The sequence below is a fragment of the Alosa sapidissima genome, chromosome 5 (genome assembly GCF_018492685.1).
Source record: "Alosa sapidissima isolate fAloSap1 chromosome 5, fAloSap1.pri, whole genome shotgun sequence".
In the NCBI taxonomy this organism is placed as follows: domain Eukaryota; kingdom Metazoa; phylum Chordata; class Actinopteri; order Clupeiformes; family Clupeidae; genus Alosa; species Alosa sapidissima.
In genome coordinates, this window is record NC_055961.1 from 5225974 (window position 1) to 5244606 (window position 18633).

At 40.8% G+C, this 18633-nt stretch overlaps 1 protein-coding gene across 1 annotated transcript; it reads left to right on the forward strand.

Moving 5' to 3' along the window:
- Positions 1-5027: 5027 nt before the first annotated feature.
- Positions 5028-17006, forward strand: zgc:56585 (uncharacterized protein LOC393297 homolog). The gene is made up of 7 exons (XM_042093495.1): positions 5028-5334; positions 5500-5623; positions 12729-12835; positions 13778-13874; positions 15210-15286; positions 15520-15683; positions 16756-17006. Exons 1-7 carry the CDS (start codon positions 5242-5244, stop codon positions 16895-16897), a joined length of 804 nt encoding a protein of 267 aa, XP_041949429.1. The 5' UTR covers positions 5028-5241; the 3' UTR covers positions 16898-17006.
- Positions 17007-18633: the final 1627 nt, after the last annotated feature.

Sequence of the window (18633 nt, forward strand, 5' to 3'; positions counted from 1 at the left end):
TTTAGTGAGACAGTTAGAATCATATAGGCCTTTCAGCGTGATTTCTTTTTGTGGAAAAAATGTGCTGGACTGGGCGGCGGTCATATTTTGTACCGCTCTGCGGTACATCTAGTTTTGTTATGCAGTTACATATTTATTTGTTTTTTTATACTTGTTGTTTTACTATTTTTATTTCATTTTATTTTGTTTTTCTTTATTTTTCTATTGATTTATTCTTATATCATGTTATGCAGTTTTATTCTATTTTACTTGCACTCAGGGTTCCTTTAATTTATTTTAAACTCTTGTTTTATGGCTTTTATCTCTTTTTATACAATGTCTCTGGGACGGGGATTATGTGAAGCACATTGAGTTGCCTTGAGTACCTTCTGACAGCCTTCTTCTGCTTTGAGATTCATTATTTCAACTTTCAGTCGTACACAGCTGCTTAGAGGAGCCCATACTAATTAACTATTCCAGCAAGGTTAGAGGAGTCAATCAGTATATGTTTAATTTAGTTTATTTATTTAGGACACATTAACATCAATGGTGCAAGGAGGGAACAAAGCCCAATGGGGTTGTACAAGAGTTCCACCTCTTAAAAATATATAGAAATCTTTGAGGCATGCATCACCTACTGTTCCCCAATAGTTGTGATCCAATCATATATCCCTCACAAACTAATTCATGAAGCAAACTAAGTCTGAAACAATTTATTTAAAAGCTCAAATTTATTTAATCTGAACTATGCTTCTTTCCTGTTTTACTCAACAATTAAAAACAAAATGAATACCCTAATTGTGTTTTCGTCTTTAACTTTAAAGGTTAATCTACTATCTTAGCTATGCACAAAATGACATATGTTTTGAGCAGAAGTGCCCATACTTGTGCATGGCACTGTGACATCAAGTTCATGCCAGGTTAAATGCAGGCTGTGCAAGTAGTGTGCAAGTAGTGTGTGTGGAGTGGCCTAATCTTTACATGCTAAGGAGCTCATATCAGGGTGGAGGATAAGCATTTGCATGGAGATAAACACCACACACACACACACCACACACACACACACGAAAATGAGAGACTTGACTTGACCTTTCTTTACCCCATTTTAAAAGAGATTTGTCATAACTATATAGGCTAATTGTCATTCTCACATTTAAATCCATCTCAAAGACATTACACATTTTTGCCTGTCACTTACTTTAGTGATTAATCACCCGACTTCCTCTGCAGCTGCTGCTATAAAATAACCAGGCAGAGAGTTAAAAGCCAGTTTTGAGGAGTTTTGAGCCATTTAAGCATGGTATAATATAAGTTGTTCTAAACTGCAACAGGACGGAAATCGACAGCTGATTTCTGCCACCTAGTGGACAATACTCTGTAATACAAATACTGTCATCAGGAGTGTGTAAACAACAGAGCCATATAGACAGGGTTGGGCCAACTAAAATCTTGGGCACCACGTTGGATACCTACATCAGATGACTTGAGCGTAATCCTATGGGGCGAATATGCTATGTTCAAATAAATTGCTTATTTTCATAATTAACAGGCACACACATTGCGGGGCAGCCGTGGCCTACTGGTTAGGGCTTCGGGCTTGTAACTGAAGGGTTGCCGGTTCGATCCCCGACCAGTAGGAAAAATGTGGGCGGGGGAAGTGGTTGAGCTCACATCCCATGCCCACATCTACGGCTGAAGCACCCTTGAGCAACCCCTCACTGCTTCCTGAGCGCCGCTGTAGCAGGCAGCTCACTGCATCGGGATTGGTGTGTGCTTCACTTCACTGTGTGCTTAGTGTGTTTCACGGATTGGGATAAATGCAGAGACCAAATTTCTCTCACGGGATCAATAAAGTATTTATACTGACTTGCTTATTAATGAATTATTATCAATGTTTGTCAATATGTAAAATAAATATTCCAGTGTATATTTACCTTTTATATAAAGGGTATATTTAACTTTTAGAGTGGGCAGTCGTGGCCTACTGGTTAGGGCTTCGGGCTTGGAACCGGATGGTTGCCGGTTCAATCCCTGACCAGTGGGAACGGCTGAAGTGCCCTTGAGCAAGGCACCTAACCCCTCACTGCTCCCCGAGCGCCGCTGTAGCAAGGCAGCTCGCTGCTCTGGGTTAGTGTGTGCTTCACCTCACTGTGTGTGCAGTAATTCACGGATGGGATAAATGCAGAGACCAAATTCCTTTTATACGTAAGTATACTTGACCTAGAAACCTGATTTACATTTACATATCTGAAATGGGCCTGTAATAGGCTATGCCTAATATGTGGCCAGTGACCACGTCTCCTAGTCAGTCTCAGCAGTGAAAAGAACAAACTGGAGGGATAATAACTACTCAATACTGTGGGAGGTAAATGTCCATTTTCAGGCCTACACACCAAAAAATACCTTTCTTTTCCTCTTCAGTCTCCTGAGTCCTGACAAAGCCTTTTGTAGTTCACCCATTGCCAAGGACAGGTTAAACTTACTCCATGACGAAAATTGTAACTGTAGTAGGCTAATGCATTGTAATTTAGGCCTACTGCATTGTTAGTAGCCTAACAGACATCGATAAACTACGGAACCCTGGAGAAGTAATTGCAAGAAATGTTTTGGTGCCAAAAAATATTTTTTCTGCAGCCAAACACGCAACAGTTGGGCATTTTATTTTTTGGTAATTCATGTTATTTTTGTAATAATTTATTAGGCTATATGTTTTCCATTATTTACTGCATTATGTCAATAGGGATCTGATGAATGTTGGTAGCCAACTGGCATAACGTGATAGCTCAGAACATTCGATTCCCTAGTTGGCCAAACTCTCTCTATATACTGGTCTGATAAACAAGGTATTTTAGCGTCACCTTGTGGACAGATAAAGTTATGACTACACACTGCAACAGAACTGCTGTTCTTAATACCTTCTAAAGAATGATAGTTTTCCTCAGATGCTTTGGTACATTTCTCAAATCATCGTTAACCTTTGCTGCATCGCATAGTATATTGCCTTCAAAAGCACATAATGTCATGCTCATAATGCTCTGTTTATGTCTCAAAAGCAAGTATTTATACCAATTAAATTGCAATCAGAATAACAAGTCCTGACACAATTGTTTATGTCAAGATAGTCAAACTGTTTTTGACCTGATGAAACCCATGACTAGCCTTAGCCAATAGTGGCGCCGCCAGCCGTAATCCTGTACGTACTGTGCGTACAATTTTTCGCTTTATTCATGAAATCATTCAATATTACAACAATAAAAATAGCTTGTATAGGCCTACTGTCTTAATTGAAACATTCCTTACTCGCAAATAATAGCCTATGTTTAATGGAAAGAGAATGGACATCTCAACATTAGAAGATGATGACTGGTGTAAACTTTGTCACGACATGATAAGCAGTTCTGGCGCTTAAAAACGCAACGTTCCATTCATAAATGATTCAAGCGTAGTGCGCGTCATGACAAGAAAACAGCAGCTTAATATTTTTCAGGTGTCTCACAGTAAAAGGCGCACTGTTGTTAGCAGTTATATGCTGAAGGCAGTGAGATTAGGCATTGCATCCTACAGTCACTCAGTTTGGAACATCGCAGTTCGGGTTTCAATATTGATAAGATTCAGTTAATGCGTAGAGTATATGGATCATCTTAAAGTTTGGGACAACCAAACAGCAGTGTAAGCAAATCCTTATTGTTAGGTTACCAGAGGTGTCTTTTCTCAAGGCCTAGACCCAGTGGCGCAAAAAGTGGGTATGCGCTATATGCGGCGCATAGGGGCGCAGCACCGTGGGGGCGCCAAAGCGATGGTAAAAATAATAATAATAAAAATAATAATAATATATTTGGTATATTCTATATGTAGTTACTGTTGTACGTTTCTAAATCATTTCTGCATTTCCTCAATGTTAAATAACATTTTAGAGGACTAACAGGCTAGAGTAGGCGCCCTAGCCTATCTCATAAGATTCCATCATAGAATTTTGACATAGAAAAGGGAGTGGGGGCGCCGTGAGCTACGAGGTACGAGTAGGTACGAGTAGTGAGTTTTCGTCTATGAAAGATGGATACAGCAAAAAAAGAAAGAGGGAAAATGAGATGGCATGTCAAGGGATGCACAGTAGTTAAATAAGTGGATGGTGAAAAGCAACAGGTAGGATTTAAAGTATGACGTCTGTGCTTGGAGGCTTGCAAATATTCATGTTAACAGACTAGCGTTTGCTAAGCATACCGATTGAAACCTATTCCATTAAGATAGCTAGGTGGCTACCATGCTCATACTGAACTTTTAATGGCAAACTGCAAACAGAAATGTCACGCTAGCAACAACTCATTACATGTTTCCATTTCCTAACAATCCTAATATTAATAGCTTAATATTGTGCTGATAATGTGGCAAATAAAGGCTAGAGTTGGATCAGCCTTATCCTTTGTGAGCAACAGCTGGCAAAAGGACGTTATGAGAACCGTTTAGACTCTCTTAAAGACAATGCACCATTTGACAATACTTCAAGTTCAAATTGGCAGAATTTCTTTAAAAATAATAATTTACACTAATAAATAATGTAAATTATTGGCCTTTTGTTTTACTTTAGTTGTTTGCGGTTTTTTTTTTTGGGGGGGGGGGGGGGGGGGGGCGCCCATTTGTTGTTGCATACCCCTCATAGGTCCCCCTTCCTAGACCTATGGCAAATCGCGACATAAGCTCATTGGTTTCTTTTATTCTTTTCTTCCCCGTGTTCGCGTGTTGGGTAGTAAATGCATTTAAAGCAATGTGAGAGCCAGAGCCGATATAGCCAGAGCAGCTTGCTCTGTTAAGGTATTTGCGTTAAAATGGGGTTCAGCAGCCAGAATGTAAAAAAAAATCTCCCTCATCCCATCTCCCTCATTCCTGAACTTTTAAAAAGTGGGGGGCTGGTGCGTACTATGGAATACAACCCATGTCGGCGCCCCTCTGCGCCAGAGGTTTTTGCATTTTCTCCACCTACACATCTGGAAGTTATCGTTAAAATTTATCACCGACACAGTTATGCTGCTAACACGCATGTGCAATATTCTAGGCTACAGGATGAACTGGACGTAATGAACGCCTATCATGACGTTATAGCCAGCCAATAATGTGTAATGTGTCTGTCATAGCCTACTGTCAGTATCAGTGTGTCTGCAAAACAAAACATTCGGCGGCTTGAGTCAAACTTGCGTGACGGAGAAAAGGGTTGAGTTTTGGCCTCAGGCACCAAAGCAAACACTCAAGCTTCGTTACCACTCTGCGATGGCACTGAACGGGAAAGTAGCAGTTGTTACCGGTGGCGCGCAAGGTCTGGGAAAAGGCTTTGCTGAAGTTCTTCTGAGACACGGAGCTAAGGTTGGTTTTTCAAATGGATATTTGCTATAGCTTATTGAATTCGGTATCCAGTTACTCTATGGCAGTGATCTTGTCTGATAAGATGAGAAATCTACATTCTCAGGACTAGGCTGCAAATTAAGTTTATTTGAATGAATCCGTAAATATAGACTATTATTTTCACAGGTGTCCCTTTTTGATGTGGTTGAAGACTCGGGTAACGCCACTAAGACTGCCTTTGACAAAGAATTCGGACCAGACCGAACTTTGTTCTGTGTTTGCGATGTGACCTCTGAAAAACAGTTCACAGGTAAATAGCTCTTTAGCCTATAAAACTCTTAAGCCCTGTCGCTTTGAAGCAAGGGCGTAGGTTTGGTCTCAGCTTTGGACACATCCACAACTCCTGTTGTCACGATACCAACATTATTGTTTCAATACCAATAGCAAGTGAAGAATCTCGATTTCGATACTATTGCGATTTTTTAAAATTTGATTTGGTTTGTGTGATTTGTGAGATCATTCACATCAGTGGCAATCATAGAATTTGATTGACCCTCCACACACACACACATAGAAAGTGATGGTTGTCATAGGTTTCTTTTTCATATTTTGTAATTCATATAAACTATACATTTATATTGATAATTATTTGTAGTATTTTATGATCTACATGATTACTAATAGCTAAACATATTTAGTAATTTGATTACATCATATTGATATTTAAATTATTAGGCTACACTTGTCTATATCATCACATTTGGTGTGTAAATCTAATTGAGTGCCTGTCACTTTAAGAGGAACGTGAATGCTGAAAAATAGTTTCGCAAGTGCAAGGATATGTGGATTCAATTCAGCATTTTTGCTATGTCATTAGATAAAATAAATGTTAAAAAAAACTAACAAGAAAATCTTTCTGGGATGAGATCATAGAACAGATAAGTGTCTCGCAATGTTCATTTCTATGGAGTATGGAAATGCACCAGTATTTCTTTGCATTGTGCAGGCTATATTCACAAATACATTAGCCTACATAAACAGAATATAGAAACAGGAAAATGTCTCGGATCCATTGTTTATTGCGACTGCAAGATTGGTAGCCCAATTAACAGTCAGTGATGGTGACTTATAGCCTATGTGACTGTCCGTGCGACACACCCTTATTCAACATGACTCCTAATTTTGGTTGAAAGATTATAGAAGCTAGCTTAGCTGTGACAATATCCTGGGTAATATCCTAACAGCTAATGCTATTTTACACCTGGTCACCAGGTGCCTGTTTTTTAGCCTGGTCACCAGTTGCCAGTTTGTAGCCTATGGCTAATTATTTTGCCTAGACTGCAATGAAAAAGCTTTGTATTTTGGGGTGGCAAAGCTGATCTACAAACCACAAAAAGAGGCAAACATGTACATGCTGAAGGGCAAAGGGAATATCACAATGTTTTACTCCGGCCTTTTTTGGGATAGGCTATGTATTGGCAGTCAGCCCTAACTTACCGTTGTCTTTGACACACCCGCTCGCTTGACTGCCGGCGCAAACAAGTACAGTAGCCTTTGACACTCTCAATGCGTGTAGGCCTACTGTAGCGTGCATGTCAGATAACCCTTCCCCCTCCCCCTCTCCCTCTGTTTTTCAGCAAATCATATGACGACGTTTCTTGTAGCCTACTGTTGTGCTGGCTGTCGGAATGATCAGCAGCACAAATAAGTTCGCTAACATATTGGTGGGGACAATTTTGTCATCTTAAAATATTGATTAGGACTAGTCCTATGCTTTGAAGTCAACGTAGCAAGTCATTTTTAATAACATTTAATCGAAGACTGATTAGTCTAGGCCTAAAGTAGGCTATAGTTGTCCTGGTCAAAATGATATTGCTTGTTAGAATGGAAGGCATGAGATGGCTTTGTTACGAAAATAAATTGTATTTCAAGATCTCTAGGCTATTTGAATTTTAGTCTACAAACTGGTTTCCAACTTTACTCCATGGGTGGATCTAACATTGAGGACAACTTACTTGCCTATCTTCATCATCAGTCATTTACACTCTTTTGTAGAGGAATACAAAAGCTGGATCTTGCTCAGTTGTTCAGAAGTTTAATTATAGGGTACGAAGGCTATGACTAATAAATATGTCACATAAGTCTGCAACTTGAATGAAATGGCATTTTACTTGTCATCGTCAAGAATGATGACCAAGAACGGTTAGTGGGGCAGTGTTTAAAAGTCAAATTTGATATCAGTGATAATCTTATATGCTATTCAAAATGTAATTTGGATATTCAAATATCTGGAATGGTTTTTAAATATAGAAATTTGAAAGTAGCTATTACCAGTAGCCTAACAATTACATGGGAAATGGAATGATGTTTGTTTATGTAATTTATGTATTTATTTTTTTGTCAAAAGTGATGTGTACAATATACTGTATCTTTCATGACAATTGCAGGAAGGACTAATTTTTAAAAATATTATGTTGTTTTTGTATTTGTGTGTCGCTTTGGACAAAGGCGTCTGCCAAATCCCATAACCATAACCATAAGAACAACTTTATCCCTAAAGACACCACTTGCTTGATCTGATGTTTTTTGGTTGTTTAACCATACAGTAGCCCAGTGGTTCTCAAAGTGAAGGGCGGGCCCCACTAGTGGGGAATAGAGACATGACAGGTGGGGCGCGAAGAACAAGAGGAAATTGTTCGTTTTTTTGATAAGGAAGTCAAGTCAAGTCAACTTCATTTACGTATATAGCGCATTTCATAAACAGAGGTCATTCAATGTGCTTTAGATAAACAAAAGCAAAAAGCAGAAAGCATCTGAGAACAGTTTGGTCTTAAGTCTAGATTTAAATCTGGCTACAGTTGGGGCCTTTTTGATGTCATCCGAAAGTTGGTTCCAGAGCTGAGCCGCATAGCAGCTAAAAGCAGCTTCACCATGTTTAGTTCTAACAGCAGCTTTTACTAACAGGTTTTTCACCTGGGACCTGAGAGGACGAGAAGGTTTGTACTGCTGAAGCATGTCTTATAGGTATTTTGATAGGTATTTAGGTCCTGCTCCATTTACTGATTTATAAACAAGCAGTAGTGCTTTAAAGTCAATTCTGTGACTTACTGGAAGCCAGTAGCCTAGAAATCTAGACGCACCCTAGCGGCAGCAAATGTAAATGTAATTGAGCACAGCGTTAGTTCTGGCAGGCCACGGAGTCAAGCCAAGCTGTCAGCTGGTTGATCAGCTGGTTGATCAGCTGGCCTGTCAGCTGAGAGTACCCTTAGCTCGTCATTGGCTGAGAGGCGATTAGGCCCTACTTTTAAGCTGCTCTAACATGGCTGGGCTTGCCGTTCCCTTTGCAAGCCACTCTGCTACCCACCTCCACCCCCAACTCCATCTGATTGATTATTGTCTTATTCAATGTTGTTGTCATTGATGCTTGCTCTGTTCTGTATTCCTTATGGGGGGGATACCTTGCTGCGGGGTATACTACGAAGCACGTTAGACATATCTAGGCTATGTAGACATATCGAGGCTTGACAAAGCCTTGACTCAGGGGTATACATTAAGTGATACTACGATTGCAGTTATGTGATATATTTCATAGTACAGTGTCCTTGGGCCTATTACACAAAAGCAGAATTAAGACATCCGGGATAAGTTACTGAGCTGCGCTCAATGAATCCAAAACAAGAGCGTACAGGCTTAATTGGTTGCACAACGAGCAAGCCAGGATGAGCAGACACAGATCCATCAAGCCAGGTGAAACCTATCCCAGATAAGTGCGCGCTCACGGCTCCCTCAAATAGACCCCGCCACCGATCACAGATTCACCATGGCAACTAGAGCGGCATCATTGCTTCTTCTACGGTGTGAAGTAGGTAGCGATAGCCTTTTCACAACAGCAACAAACAGCAACACCTCTGTTAAGGAGAATATTGCAACTAGTTCCGCGACCACCACGCGCAAAATGGTTAGGCACTCCCGTGACGTCACATTGTCGCATGACAGGTCGGGAATGGCGAGTATGAAAAAGTTAATTAATGATCACAAACGTTTAAATAATGACAGTGGGTCTAGGTATATGTGATAACAATGTGTAGTGGGCAGTGGAATAACTATTGGTTTCCGTTTGTGGTGACTGCTGACTGAGATAAGGGATGAGATTAAATAGATCCTGGAACTTAGCCTGGTCAGGAGCAGGCTAGCTCCACAGAATAAGTCGCCATGGTAACTTATACCATAACATATCCTGCTGCCCCCTATCCCGCTTTTGTGCAACTGGATCACGGATAAATTGAGCCAGGATAACCAAGATATCCCAGCTTAATCCCTTATCCTAGTTTTGTGCAATAGGCCCCTGCTCTCCCTGCCTTAGGCTTTCTGTGTTGGCACACGAAAGGGTAGGGAGGTCCCAGAACAGAGCCATACCGCCAAATGTAACTTATTACATATCAATAAACTATTTTGACTAAAGTGGTCCTGACTGAAATGTAACTTGCTGCCAGGGTAATCTAGCCACTCTCCGTTGGCTTGTGAGCTGGAAAAATAAAACTTCGATAAGGCCAATCACATCGTGTATAGAGTCGGTAGGTGGGCTGTTTAATAGTCTTTTTAGGAAGGCCTGTGAACAGTCCATTGCAGTAATCAACCCTGCTGGAGATAAATGCATGAATGAGTTTTTCTAAATCATGTTTTGACATCAACCCTCTAAGTTTGGCAATATTTTTGATGTGGTAAAAAGCTGATTTAGTTATTGCTTTCATGTGTGACTGTTGGAATTTAGATCACTGTCAATTACAGTTTTTTCTGATTGCTTAAGCACATTTTTTGTAACTATGGCTTTTTTTGCAAAACTCTACACACAAATAGGAAAGCCTTTCACCCAATCAGCAAAACATTCTAGTTCTCTTGCAAAAGCCAACACACCTTGCTTAACTCTTCACACCTTCGTAAAAATGGTATTTTCGTATCAAACAGTAAACACAAGCCATCACAATAATAAGCACACAATGTGCCAACTGCACACTGATGGTATGAATAAAAAACACATCTGGCTTTTGCTTTCTCTGTGCACAAGGTAGACTATGTCAGTTTGAGGTCATACATTTGTCATAGTTCTGTAAACATACAGGGATCCAAACTTCAAGTATTGGTGTTTATTTACACACATCAAAACAAACACAAGTGTGTTATTCCAAGTCAAAACACAAAATAGCAATTTCACTGAGACAAAACAAATCTGTCTACGTCGGGTTGTCTCTCTCAAAATTTTGTCTACATCACATGCAATGTCCTAGTCCAAGGCACCAGGGAAAATATATTCTGGAATGCCGTATCCAGGCCTGACATGACAATATCCCCACATGTAGACTGATTTTTTTTGCCTGTAAAAGGGCTATTTTTTTCTCTTCTTACCCTTCCTCTTCCCCCTCCCCATCCTCCTCTTGCTCCTCCTTGTCCTCTTCCTCTAACTTCACCTCCTTGTCCTTGTCATCCTCTCCCTCTCACTTCTTCACCTCTGCATCCTCTTCCTCCTCTTCTTTCTCCTACTTCTTCACCTCCACGTCCTATTCTTCGGCCTCCTCTAATTCTTACTCTTCCCACTCTTCCTGCTCCCTCCATTGTACCCATACATTACCTGTGGCTTATTTATAGTGCTTAGGCTGATTGCAAAGTGAACTAATTATCTAAAACAGTTTTCACATGAGAAAGTGTGCCAGAGAGTTGGCAAAATAGTGTTAATAGTGTAAATAATGTGTATAGATTTGCTAGGAGTGTGTTGATCATTTGGAATTTGAGTGTAAAGCAGTGAGTTGTGTTTACAGTTCCGCAAAAAGAGTGCTGTACAGTGGATTGTGCCTCCAGTTGTGCAAAGTGTGTGTTACAAAATTGCAAATTGAGTGCAAATCAGTGTTCTTTGTGTGCTTTTAGTTTTGCGAACTCAGTGAGTGGTTTTGCTATAAGAATTAATAGTTTTAGAAATTGTGCTATAAGAATCACGGTTGTGTTTAAGCATTCAGAAAAAACTATAATACACCAAGATTTTTACTGCAGGAAGATCATAGATTTAAAACAAAATAGCCACACACAAGCATAAACAGACCAACATATGAAACATCATCAGATCCTGCGGACCAAATCAGGAAATGTAACGTGGAACCAAAATGCGAAAATAATATTTCAATGTTACCATTTTGCCGGGGTGATGGGGTCAGGTGGGGCTTAACAATTCCCCACCTCCAAAGTGGGCAGTGACAGAAACAGTTTGAGAAACACTGCAGTAGCCTAATATAGACTACAGACTACAGAGTCTGTAGTTAAAGGTGGTTGTGTTTATGTTTATATTTAAATTTGTTAGCAAACGCTTTTGTGCAATAAAAAAAAAAGAAGTTAAACCAAGGGCCAAACTAAACACACCAGCTCACCTTCAGTACTCCCAGAGAAACTCCATGCAGGGTTTAGTTTTAGTTTGGGGGACAAGCTGGCCCCACTCTGTGTTTTTACTCTCCGTTTTCAGTTTTCGGAGCCATGGGCTGCCTACAAAGACTGTTTTCTTTTTTGTGTTTTCATGGAATGCAAACATGCACAATATACCATATCCCTGCCATACACACACACACAATATACCTTTTTAATTACTACGTTTAATGTATTCTTTAAAGTTGAGCTGGCTCTTGAGCAAAAGAATTTCATTTACTCATAATTCCTTTTATGAATACATGATAATAAATTACTTGAACTAATTGAAGTTGAATGGGCGGTTAGCGGTCATGAGGAGATAATTGGACAATGTTGCTTTGGACAAAAGTGTCTGCCAAATCCCATAACCATAACCATGATTGCTGAATGTGACAAAAAATGTTATGGGGTTGAAATCGCGTAGAATCCCTGATTGCACCTTTAACCATAGTAGGCCTACCACCTGACATTTGACTGAAAAAATAGTACAAATGTAAAACAATTTGTCAACTTTTGTAACACAAGTTCACATGCCATGCCACCCAGATATCAGACATGTCAGAGGCAATATTTCAGTTCAGCTCAGCCCTGCCCTTATAAGAGATTAGTGTATGGGGAACCACTTACGAGTGAACATGTAAAAAGGTTTGTAATTGGGGAGAGGACAAGTAGAATGTCAGTGCCGATATCTCCACCTGCCTTTCTGACAAATTTGTCATTTTGAGTAAAGGACAACGTCATCATCGTTGATTGACATATGAAGGTAATCATGAATGATTTGGTAGCTTCTGATGAAAACTCAGTCTGGACAAGTATCTGATGAGGATGAATGATCCTGTTAATATTATTAATTAACAGTAGCCTACATTTTTATTGGCTGATATATTAAGTTCCTCATGCTAAAGATGCTGTTATGTGATGTGTGGTTTTTCCCAATCTGGAAATAAAAAGGTGAATGTTCCTTACAGATGCTTTCCAAAAAACCGTGCAGACGTTTGGTGGCATTGACATCGTTTGCAACAACGCGGGAATCATAAACGAGACGGACTGGGAGAAAACTGTGGCCATCAATCTGGTACGACTAAAGGGTTTCGGGTGAGGGGATGACTAAGTATGAGACAGACACTGGGTTTATACCATCTCCAATAGTTCATATGTTATGATGATTTACAAAGCTGTTTTATGGTCTCTGTTTGTTCATATGTTATGACGATTCACAAAGCAGTTTCTCTTCCCCATCTGGTGAGTTGCTTTTGGGGCACAGGATCTACTCATTGGAGAAATGATGTACACTATTCATTTTTCCCTGTGATGAAACGCAGGGTCATTAGACAACACATGTACAGAGTTGACAAGATATTGCAAAATGTTCCGTTCATCACTATTACACAAGAACATCCTCTATTGTCATTTGACAGCACTGCTAGTTCAAACAGGGGGAAGTGAATCTGGCAGATTTAGACACTACAAGTCGCCTTTAAAGCTTCCTGTGATGTGTCTCCATTGGTCACTAAAGCCAGAGTATATTGACAACTCACTTCCTGATGATTAAGGTCAGGAGAGATAACGAGGGAGGGAGCTAAACAATCAAGTTTAAGGAGATCATTAGTTTCATTCTGGGTACTGTATGTGAGGCATGTCCAGGCACCTCACGTATCACAGGACTGCTTGTGTGATTTGAAGCACAGCAGCCATGTCAACTGCAACTATGACTGGTCACTTGTGTGTCCAGTAAAACCTGTACTGTCAAGTGGACTTCCTGTAAACACACCTGAAGTCAAACACCGCTGATGCAGGTGAGGTTCAGTGTGCATACCTGTGGGATGACACACAGTAAATAAGGGTTACCTGTTAGACCACACCTGGGTCTTTAGGATGTCCGGGAGAGAACTGTGAGTCGCTGCATCTTAATGTAAAGGGCAGAGGTGAAGTTCAGGGAGCGCACTTGTAAATACAGGTGCACCTGTTTGAGTTATAGAGCACCTTTGATCTGACAGTAAGTGGTTGTCTTGTGTAGAGTGGCGTGATCAGAGGGACCTACCTGGCTGTAGAACACCTGAAGAAACAGAATGGGGGCAGAGGGGGCGTCATTATCAACATCGCCTCAATGGCAGGTGAGTGGACACACACACACACACACACACACACTATACAACTACAGGTACACTCTGCAAAATGATTCCCAGAGCGGAAATGACTCAGACCAGGTTGTTTTTCCTGCATTCTTTATTTGAAGTAAACACTCCAATTCCTTCAGCACATGTGTGCTTGTTGGTAGTTGTTTGTAGTGGCAGTTTAGAGGAGACCAGCAGTAACTCTGAGCAGCTGGGAAACAGAAAGCTACTCTGCCAATGAGTATCATGTGTTGAACCATCCCAGTGGTGGAGTGGAGGAGTGGCACTTGGTAGACCGCTGGGGTTGCCTCTCTCACACACACACACACACACACACACACACACACACGCACACACACACACACACACACACACACACACCCCTTCCCGGCAGCTTGGACATGACCTTTGTGACGAGCCTGTTTCAGTAATGTTCCTGTTGCTCGTGGTGATCAGGAAGACTAAGCTGTGAACATGTCATCAACACTTGTATGTGTGTTTCACATTCTTCTAGGGCATATCATGGTACCATGTCAGCACATCAGGGCACAGATTATTTTAGGGCACATCATGTAGAAATATTTGAATCCAACACTAACCCGGGTTGTAAATTAAGCTTTCAGATACCAATTTAGCAGTCAGTTTGGGTTTAGAGCACAGGTTTTGTATTGTTTTTCTGTTAAACTGAACAGAAATAAATTCAGGCACCTATGCAATCTGGCAATCCAGTCTTGGTTTTCTAATTGGCAGGCTACTGTAATACAAGTTAGGGTATGTAATTGGGCCCTGAAAGATCTCTCGTACAGAATAAACATATTTTTTGAATGAGTGTTTTCCTTAATATAAGGGCTGGTAGATTATATACCGCTGTCTTTACTTTACATGGCGAGTCAAAAGGGTCATAAATGCATTAATAACTAATCTGTTTGCATAAATAGTCAGGTGTGTGTGTCTGTTGTCTACTTGACTGGCAATGTGAAGATAACTCGCTTCATTCTCTTGGTGGATGGCAGAGATACCCCCAGGAGGAAGTGGTTGTTGTGGGTGTTACGTCTTTGCAAATAGGCCTCTGGCCGCACTGTGTGGGCCAATGGCTGCTGCAAGGCCTACATTAAGATCAATATGTCAGTGGCGCTGTGGTTAGACTGTAGCCTCCCAAACTTCCGCTGTGCAAGATGTGCGAGGGGGAAACTGGTCAGGGTGAAGAAATGTGAAGTATAGCTCAAGAGATTCAAGACATTCTTAGATTCAAATATTTTTTGTGAATAATCAGTTAGAGGATATAGATATTTGGTCCTGCTGTGAACTAAATTAGTGTGTGTGCGTGCGTTTTAGGTCTTGGTCCTCTCCCAACATGTCCTGTCTACACTGCTACCAAACATGGGGTGGTTGGCTTCACCAGAGCCATGGCGGTAAGCATGAGCAGTTGCACCCTCTGAACTCTGAGAAAAACAAACATGTTTCTAAATATTGTTCCTACAGAACGCTGCACAGCGTGCAGTTTAATGGAGTATGGCAGCACTTTCTGAGGCTGTGTGTGTGTATGTGTGTGTGACTGCATGTGTGCCTCTGCTGTTCACATGGTCTCATAATGCACGGTTTACCTGTGTGTGTGTGTGTGTGTGTGTGTGTGTGCGTGTTTCAGATGGCCTCAGAATATGGCGGTTACGGTGTGCGTCTAAACATGATCTGCCCCATATTTGTGCGGACGGGGCTGTTGTCTTCTCTGGACAAGGAGGAAAGGGCTGGAGATTTTTACCACCTCAGAGATGTCAACCAGAAAATCATGGAGAGATTCGGCACTCTTGAGTAAGCCTCACTGCTGCTACACACACACACACACACACACCCATTTGCAGTGCAGAGAACCTTTTTAGCTGAACAGGGGTCACATGAAAATAATCTTGTCAAACGTGTTTGTTTTTTAGCTACATTTCTACAAAGAATGTGTGTGTGTGCGCGTAGGGGCGCCGCTAGGGTTGTATTCCATTGCCCAGGGCACTAAAAAAATTTAACGGTGGCTAACCCTATTTTTTTTTTAATTCTGGCTGCTAAACACACCATTTTAACACAAATACCTTAACAGAGCAAGCAGCTCTGGCCATATTGGCTCTGGATCACATGACATTGCTTTAAATGCTTTATCGCTTCCCTACCCAACACGCGAACAAGAGAAACAAAAGAAAAAAAGAAACCAATGAGCTTGTGTCGCGATTTGCCATAGGTCTAGGCCTAGAGAAAAGACACCTCTGGTAACCTAACAATGAGGATTTGCATAGGTCTAGGCCTAGAGAAAAGACACCTCTGGTAACCTAACAATGAGGATTTGCTTACACTGCCGTTTGGTTGTCCCAAACTTTGAGATGATCCGTAGGCTACTCTACGCATTAACTGAATCTTATCAATATTGAAACTTGAACTGCGATGTTCCAAACTGAGTGACTGTAGGATGCAATGCCTTATCTCACTGCCTTCAGCATAACTGCTAACAACAGTGCGCCTTTTACTGTGAGACACCTGAAAAATATTAAGCTGCTGTTTTCTTGTCATGACGCTCTACGCTTGAATGATTTATGAATGGAACATTGCATTTTTAAGTGCCAGAACTGCTTATCATGTTGTGACAAAGTTTACACCAATCACCATCACGTATCCTAATGTTGAGATGTCCATTCTCTTTGCCTTAAACATAGGCTATTATTTGTGTGTGAAGCATGTTTCAATTAAGACAGTACACAAGCTATTTTTATTGTTGTAATATTGAATGATTTCCTGAATAAAGTGTTGTAAAATTGTATGCACAGTGCGTACAGGATTACGGCTGGCAGCGCCACTGTGTGCGAGCATATGCCTGTGTATTCATGTGTATTTGTGTTTGCAGGGTGTCTGATGTCGCCAAGGCGTTTGAGAAGCTGGTTCTAGATGAAAGCAAAAATGGAGCTGCTCTCTACGTCAAAACGGAGGGTGCTGATTATGTGAAGTTTCCAACTCAAGAAGACATAGAAGAGAAAAGCAAACAGTAACATACTAACTCTCTTACTCACACACGCACATGCACAGCCACACACACTAACCCTCTCACTCACACACACACATGCACAGCCACACACACTAACCCTCTCAATCACACACGCTCAGCAACACACACTCACTCATACACGCACAGCCACACACACTGACTCTCTCACTCACACACGCACAGCCACACACACTAACTCTCTCACTCACACACGCACATACACAGCCACACACACACACACAAGCCAGGGAGGAGTTACGTAAGGGATAATGTATAGAACGCCGGTCAGTACTGGGAAAATAAGTCCCGACAGGGCGAACCGGACCCAGACGAGCAGCGGATGGAGGATGTGTGGAGGGATGGGTGATGTTGTCACTGTTTAATTCAATTTTAACATGCCAAACACCAAAGAAGCTGTAAATCCAACAGACTGGTCCAAACATGTCCAGTAAGATTACATGCAAGCAAACAAAAAGCATGAATGTAAATCCATTGAGTTACTGTTGCACTAAAGAAAGATAAACCCCTGGCATGATTGATTGTTTAATGAGCAGAAGTGGACAATTTTTTCTCGGTTTGCCTATGGTGTTGTTCCAGTGTGAGACCATCTATAAACTTTGCTTGATTTATAATCCAGCTGGTCGTTGTCACAACATACAGACATATCAACCATATATTTTTTTGAAAATAACATATAGCTTCTACACAGCTATATGCTTCAGATTTACGAATATGCTTTTTAAAAATATTTCAACCGAAACTCCTTAGTGTTTCAGACCAAAACTTCTGGCTGGCAGCTCGTCTCGATTAGCAGCTGAGTTTTATACCGCGCTAGACCACTGACTTGTCTCGTGAAGGGACATCAGATAAAGAACTGCTCTGCGTAGAGAGCATGACATGGACTGGTGGCCCCACACCACCTTCGCAGCATCTCTGATATCTGTCCTTTTTTTCCTCTGCTTTCATGAAGTATCTCTGTTCAACTGCCATGGTGATCATAGTCATGACTGGGGCTTTTCCCCTCTCAAAATCAGGCCACCTGCAATTACTTGCAGTTGTGGCTTGTTTTTTGGGCCCAAAGTTGGAAGTGAGTCACTGTTTGAGGGACTTGTTTTGATTAGCGTTTCCCAGGGAGGGACGTGGCCCACTGATGTTGTTACCCAGATGTTGCGTCTGGATGTTGCCTTCAGCGAGGCCCTTATGGTGAGCTAGGACAGAAACCATCTGGAAGTTTTTCATGGGTTCATTTAGCCATCTTAGAAAATGGAATACCTAGCTTCATCTTCACCATCTTTGCCTTAGTCTTACCTATCTTCACAATGAACCAAATTGAAGAAGTGTGTGCTTGTTTCAGAAAAATCTGAAAAAACACATTTATATACAAATATATACTTTTATATTTGACGCATTTCACAAAGTTAATAATAATAAAATATTACTTGTGTACTTGCAGGAAATCATCTTCGCATGTCTAAACGATAGCGAGGTTGTAGTAATAATAACAACCTGGTTGATCTTATAAAATCAGCATTATGTTATTATGTATGAGGACATAGACTGCAGGTTTATTAACTGTAGTCTCAGTATATTTAAATATATTTAATTTTTATTCTAATAAGGAGACATGTTTTAGTATTCCATCAGGTGGTGTACTTGTTAACATACTATGTAATCTCACCATTGCCATGTATTTGGAAGTTCTAATGAACAAATTAAAGACTATTCTTCTCATTGGTCTGT